The following is a 7360-nucleotide window of genomic DNA, read 5'->3' as shown; positions in this document are numbered from 1 at the left end:
CCCCAGGGGGGCTATTAGCAGTGTATTATATCTGCATGGGGGCAGGTAAAGGGGGATACCCCCAGGGGGGCTATTAGCAGTGTATTATATCTGCATGGGGGCAGGTAAAGGGGAAACCCCCAGGGGGGCTATTAGCAGTGTATTATATCTGCATGGGGGGCAGGTAAGGGGGATACCCCCAGGGGGGCTATTAGCAGTGTATTATATCTGCATGGGGGCAGGTAAAGGGGATACCCCCAGGGGGGCTATTAGCAGAGCATGATATCTGCATGGGGGGCAGGTAAAGGGGAAACCCCCAGGGGGGCTATTAGCAGTGTATTATATCTGCATGGGGGCAGGTAAGGGGGATACCCCCAGGGGGGCTATTAGCAGAGCATGATATCTGCATGGGGGGGGCAAGCTCAGGTGGAGCCTGAGCATGGGGCACAGGGGTAGTTACTGGATAGAAGAATTCTCTGGGCACCCATACTGTACTGTGTTGCCAGGTGGGGGCGCTGCCATGCAGGTACTGAGACCCCCCCCAGACTCGCTACGTGACGCTCTGATATCGGGGTGCCCGGTGCTGCAGGCCCAGTATGAGAGATATGGGGCGGGAGAGACTGCTGAGTGAGTGCTTCCAACCAGTTACTGTCTATTCCCCATCAGACTGGATCCCGTCCCACCCGGAACCGGCACAGACCTTCCGGGAATTCTATGAGCAGCGGCACCGGTGCCTCCCCAGCGCCCACAAACGGACCATCTATGTACAGACTATAGCTACTGGGGCCCATGCACCCCCAAATCTCTCCAGTCCTGAGCCCCATCTCTGTGCTGCAGCCCCCCCAAATCTCTCCAGTCCTGAGCCCCATCTCTGTGCTGCAGCCCCCCCAAATCTCTCCAGTCCTGAGCCCCATCTCTGTGCTGCAGCCCCCCCAAATCTCTCCAGTCCTGAGCCCCATCTCTGTGCTGCAGCCCCCCCAAATCTCTCCAGTCCTGAGCCCCCATCTCTGTGCTGCAGCCCCCCCAAATCCCTCCAGTCCTGAGCCCCATCTCTGTGCTGCAGCCCCCCCAAATCTCTCCAGTCCTGAGCCCCATCTCTGTGCTGCAGCCCCCCCCAAATCCCTCCAGTCCTGAGCCCCATCTCTGTGCTGCAGCCCCCCCCAAATCTCTCCAGTCCTGAGCCCCATCTCTGTGCTGCAGCCCCCCCAAATCTCTCCAGTCCTGAGCCCCATCTCTGTGCTGCAGCCCCCCCAAATCTCTCCAGTCCTGAGCCCCATCTCTGTGCTGCAGCCCCCCCCAAATCTCTCCAGTCCTGAGCCCCATCTCTGTGCTGCAGCCCCCCCAAATCTCTCCAGTCCTGAGCCCCATCTCTGTGCTGCAGCCCCCCCAAATCTCTCCAGTCCTGAGCCCCATCTCTGTGCTGCAGCCCCCCCAAATCTCTCCAGTCCTGAGCCCCATCTCTGTGCTGCAGCCCCCCCAAATCTCTCCAGTTCTGAGCCCCATCTCTGTGCTGCAGCCCCCCCCAAATCCCTCCAGTCCTGAGCCCCATCTCTGTGCTGCAGCCCCCCCAAATCCCTCCAGTCCTGAGCCCCATCTCTGTGCTGCAGCCCCCCCCAAATCCCTCCAGTCCTGAGCCCCATCTCTGTGCTGCAGCCCCCCCAAATCCCTCCAGTTCTGAGCCCCATCTCTGTGCTGCAGCCCCCCCAAATCTCTCCAGTTCTGAGCCCCATCTCTGTGCTGCAGCCCCCCCCAAATCTCTCCAGTCCTGAGCCCCATCTCTGTGCTGCAGCCCCCCCCAAATCTCTCCAGTCCTGAGCCCCATCTCTGTGCTGCAGCCCCCCCAAATCCCTCCAGTCCTGAGCCCCATCTCTGTGCTGCAGCCCCCCCCAAATCTCTCCAGTCCTGAGCCCCATCTCTGTGCTGCAGCCCCCCCAAATCCCTCCAGTCCTGAGCCCCATCTCTGTGCTGCAGCCCCCCCCAAATCTCTCCAGTCCTGAGCCCCATCTCTGTGCTGCAGCCCCCCCAAATCCCTCCAGTCCTGAGCCCCATCTCTGTGCTGCAGCCCCCCCCAAATCTCTCCAGTCCTGAGCCCCATCTCTGTGCTGCAGCCCCCCCAAATCCCTCCAGTCCTGAGCCCCATCTCTGTGCTGCAGCCCCCCCCAAATCTCTCCAGTCCTGAGCCCCATCTCTGTGCTGCAGCCCCCCCCAAATCTCTCCAGTCCTGAGCCCCCATCTCTGTGCTGCAGCCCCCCCAAATCCCTCCAGTCCTGAGCCCCATCTCTGTGCTGCAGCCCCCCCCAAATCTCTCCAGTCCTGAGCCCCATCTCTGTGCTGCAGCCCCCCCAAATCCCTCCAGTCCTGAGCCCCATCTCTGTGCTGCAGCCCCCCCCAAATCTCTCCAGTCCTGAGCCCCATCTCTGTGCTGCAGCCCCCCCAAATCTCTCCAGTCCTGAGCCCCATCTCTGTGCTGCAGCCCCCCCCAAATCTCTCCAGTCCTGAGCCCCATCTCTGTGCTGCAGCCCCCCCAAATCTCTCCAGTCCTGAGCCCCATCTCTGTGCTGCAGCCCCCCCCAAATCTCTCCAGTCCTGAGCCCCATCTCTGTGCTGCAGCCCCCCAAATCCCTCCAGTCCTGAGCCCCATCTCTGTGCTGCAGCCCCCCCAAATCCCTCCAGTCCTGAGCCCCATCTCTGTGCTGCAGCCCCCCCCAAATCCCTCCAGTCCTGAGCCCCATCTCTGTGCTGCAGCCCCCCCAAATCCCTCCAGTCCTGAGCCCCATCTCTGTGCTGCAGCCCCCCCAAATCTCTCCAGTCCTGAGCCCCATCTCTGTGCTGCAGCCCCCCCAAATCTCTCCAGTCCTGAGCCCCATCTCTGTGCTGCAGGTCCCTTTGGGGAGTCGGACTGTGGCACCCAGACTTATATCCGCTGGCTGAGGGGGTACTGTCAGGCCTTCTTCTTTGGGCTCCCCGTCCAGATCCAGGGGCCCGTCCCAGTATCGGCACCGGCTGCTCATTTCGCATCAACGAATATTCCCAGAATCTCCAAATCCACTCAGGTGACTCCCCAATTACCCACAATTACTCCCCCTTTAGTACAGGGGAACCCCTCTCTTAGGGGGCTGTTCCTGCTGAATTGTGCTTAGTACAGGGGAATCCCTATGTGCCATAGTTTTATGGTATCTCTCTGTACAGGCTATGGGCAAACTTAGGGGGCTGTTCCTGCTGAATTGTGCTTAGTACAGGGGAATCCCTATGTGCCATAGTTTTATGGTATCTCTCTGTACAGGCTATGGGCAAACTTAGGGGGCTGTTCCTGCTGAATTGTGCTTAGTACAGGGGAATCCCTATGTGCCATAGTTTTATGGTATCTCTCTGTACAGGCTATGGGCAAACTTAGGGGCTGTTCCTGCTGAATTGTGCTTAGTATATTGCATAGTTATATATGTCTCCTCTCAGGGGACCTCCTTCGCTACCTGAAGAGGGTGAAGCCGGCAGACGCCCTGTGTATTGTGGGTGCTACAATGATAGACTTGTACCCGAGGGACTCCTGGAACTTTGTGTTTGGGACGGCGTCTCTGACAGAAGGTTTGTGCAGCTTCTGCTGAAGTTTTTGTGAGGGGAGATATAAGCAGTTCCCAGCCCTGTGTTGCTGCTCGTATTCGGGCGGGAGCTGCCATACTGCTCAATGCAAGGCTATGGGGGAAAGGCTGATTTATCTGCAGAATTTCCAGTTCCCTGCAGTACAGAGGTGTTGCCAGCAGAGGGCACTAGGTGCACAGAACTGAGTAAACCTGAAGCTTTATAGTTGTAATGTTGTGCCACCCACAGCCGCTGGGACGCTGGGTCTTCATGGGGTGCATTACCCAGAATGCATTGCAGGGAGGAGAGCTCTGCTGGGATTTTGACTCCCGCTTTGCCTTCTGCAGGGCTGGGGATCTTCAGTTTCGCTAGATACGATGAGAACTTCTACAGCCCTGACTACAGGGGGCGCCTAACGAGTAAGCAGCCGCCGCCCCCCCGGGATTATTCAGTGTTTGATGGTTATTATACCCCCCCAATAACCAGCACCCTGCAAGGTAGGGAAACACTATGGCACCTCCTACCCATATGTATAAATACAAATATACAGAGAAGGAATGTTCTGGGCACACAATAAGCTGTACCCCCATACTGTACTGTCTAAGGGAAACACTATGGCACCTCCTCCCATATGTATAAATACAAATATACAGAGAAGGAATGTTCTGGGCACACAATAAGCTGTACCCCCATACTGTACTGTCTAAGGGAAACACTATGGCACCCCCTACCCATATGTATAAATACAAATATACAGAGAAGGAATGTTCTGGGCACACAATAAGCTGTACCCCCATACTGTACTGTCTAAGGGAAACACTATGGCACCCCCTACCCTTATGTATAAATACAAATATACAGAGAGGGAATGTTCTGGGCACACAATAAGCTGTACCCCCATACTGTACTGTCTAAGGGAAACACTATGGCACCTCCCTCCCATATGTATAAATACAAATATACAGAGAAGGAATGTTCTGGGCTCACAATAAGCTGTACCCCCATACTGTACTGTCTAAGGGAAACACTATGGCACCTCCTACCCATATGTATAAATACAAATATACAGAGAAGGAATGTTCTGGGCACACAATAAGCTGTACCCCCATACTGTACTGTCTAAGGGAAACACTATGGTACCCCCTACCCATATGTATAAATACAAATATACAGAGAAGGAATGTTCTGGGCTCACAATAAGCTGTACCCCATACTGTACTGTCTGAGGGAAACACTATGGCACCTCCTACCCATATGTATAAATACAAATATACAGAGAGGGAATGTTCTGGGCACACAATAAGCTGTACCCCCATACTGTACTGTCTAAGGGAAACACTATGGCACCTCCTACCCATATGTATAAATACAAATATACAGAGAAGGAATGCTCTGGGCACACAATAAGCAATATTAACCCTTTATATGACCCAGTTTCCCACACACTGTGGCGCTGCTATAGTTAAACACCATTGGGCAGTTTCTCAGGAACACAGAGTCCTGGTCTGTAAATATTGATGTTAGACTGCAGGGCAGGGAGTGGGTAAATGGGTCACAGCGGGAGGACACAGCACTGATGTAAAGTCCAATAAAACCCAAACAGGACTCAGAGCCGAGCAGCTGACACTCGGGGGTTACACTCATTAACTCCTTAGATCCCGCTAGGCAGCATTGTGGGGGCTGCCGTGTATCATCATGAAATAATGGCGACGAGGAAGGCGATTCATGTTGCAAAAATTGCATCCGGTCTAGTAACCCATAGCAACCAATGAAGTTAATAACATTTAGTGGTCGCTAGTCTCGCTTTTTGGCATTCTGCTGCCATAGGCTCCTTCAGGTCCCATTCAGACCTTATAAAGTCTATGGAGATGACGGGCACCTTGGCATTGCAGCTTCTGTAAAGGGGAAATACGCCTGCATGCCACGCTGAGTGCCACCCTGCACCCCAAGCCCATCAGATAAAGGGCAACTATCGCCTTTCCCCCCTCCCTCGGCTGGACTGTACCATGTCTGACTCTTCTAGTTAAACCATCAACAGGCTTCTCTGGGCAGCAGGGTTGTACATGTAACAAGCCAATCACATTAAAGCTCATTCAGCCTATCACGTATCTCGTGTCCCCCCCCCCCTCTATCCGCTTCAGACCCTGACGCACGAGATTGGGCACATGTTTGGCCTGCGTCACTGCCAATGGCTGCAGTGTGTGATGCAAGGATCCAATCACCTGGAGGAGTCAGACCGGAGACCCGCCCACCTGTGCGCCGTTTGTCTCCGCAAGCTGCAGAGCGTCCTGCAATTCAATATGGCGGAACGATACAAGGTGAAATGCTCTGCTGTGCCCACACACGTGGGGCCTATAGCGCCAATATGGGCTGGCATTACGTGTTCCCATGATGCACTGCGTGTTTGCCGCCAAGGAAAGCCTGGCATGGTCATGTGTTTCACCATATTGGCACAAGTGCCCGTAGGTACCCTATTGGTAAATCCGCCTCGGTGTGTTTCTTACAGGCCTTGCTGCGCTGGGTTGAAGCGGGAGAAGATGACACAGAACTCGGCGGCGCCAGCGGCCAGACCCAATCGGATCTCCCCAGACCCGCGGAGGCGTTTCAGGATCACAGGAAGTGGTTACAGAAGTGCCCGAGGATTCTGGGAGAGTGAATGAGCGCCCCAATAGCCGAGCCCCCCCTCTGGCACAGTAACCACCCACTGGGCACCCCGGGCATCAGTTTACCCAGCAGCCCCGGCACCGGAATACTCTCATCTAGTTCTGAGCCTGACCCGAGAGCGAGCAGCTGAACCAACAGAACAACAGAGACTCCCCCCCCCCCCCGCTGTCATTCCGCGGGTGGGAGACCCCCAGGAACAGGTGTGTTTGGAAAGCGACAGGTGGCGCAGACCCACGGCGGTGTCTTTAAACACCATCCTGCAGGGGGTGATGGGAGTTGTAGTCCAGCAGCATCAGAGGGATCCCAGCTGGACTCTCCCAGGATTTTCACACTCTCAGCACAGAAAGAGATCAGGAAAATTACCCCGAGTGGGCTGTTTAGGCGTCTCCAGGCGCCGCAGTGTTTTCAATACGGTTGCTAGGGACTAACTCTGCGGATTCAGGCCTTAATGCAAGGTAGAATGTTAATCCCCTAAGCAAATCTCAGAGGCGAATTTGTTTTGTCTGCTGGGTTCTTCCGTATTGCCGGGCTCCTGCGCTCTATAGGCCAGCTGGGTTTTAACCCTTTCCATTCCGCGGTCAGGACTTGCATCTACGGCGACCATAGAATCTCCAGCAGAGGCTTCAGCGAGAAAGATGAATAAAAAGTTACAAACTGAAGGCTGACGGGGCAGTTATTTCGCTGACGCCGGGGTCGCTGACCCCCTTTTGAAAGATGGAAAGCGGCAAAGTTGTTAAAGGGGTTATTCACCTGTAAAATAACTTTTAATACGATGTAGAAATTTGCAATTGGTCTTCATTTTTCATTATGTTTTTTGAGTTATTTACCTTTTTATTCAGCAGCTTTGCAGTTTTAGCAATCTGGTTTCTAGGGTCCAAATTACCCTAGCGACCATGCACTGGTTTTGAATGAGAGACTGGAATAGGAACAGGAGGGGGGCCTGGAAAGACAAAGTAACAATAACAAGAAGTTTGTAGGTGTTTTTATACATGGGGTCGGTGACCCCCTATTTGGAAGCTGGAAAGAGTCAGAAGAAGATGGAAAATAAATCAAAAACTAGATAAAAGAAAAAATGAAGACCAATTGAAAAGTTGCTTAGAATTAGCCATTCTGTAACATACTAAAAGTGAATTCAAAGGTG

General features: G+C 54.0%; 1 protein-coding gene across 1 annotated transcript; it reads left to right on the top strand.

The window, feature by feature from the left end:
* The first annotated feature begins 768 nt into the window (after positions 1-768).
* amz2 (archaelysin family metallopeptidase 2) lies at positions 769-7287 on the top strand. The gene is given in 8 exon segments (XM_031894209.1): positions 769-809; positions 2810-2973; positions 2976-3032; positions 3433-3561; positions 3903-4052; positions 5221-5306; positions 5697-5873; positions 6062-7287. Coding segments are annotated over 8 exon segments (954 nt in total). The 3' UTR covers positions 6212-7287.
* The last annotated feature ends 73 nt before the right edge of the window (positions 7288-7360 follow it).

Source organism: Xenopus tropicalis, chromosome 10 (genome assembly GCF_000004195.4).
Source record: "Xenopus tropicalis strain Nigerian chromosome 10, UCB_Xtro_10.0, whole genome shotgun sequence".
Lineage (NCBI taxonomy): Eukaryota > Metazoa > Chordata > Amphibia > Anura > Pipidae > Xenopus > Xenopus tropicalis.
Note: the sequence above shows the minus strand (reverse complement) of the source record. Positions and strands in the feature narration are given on the sequence as shown.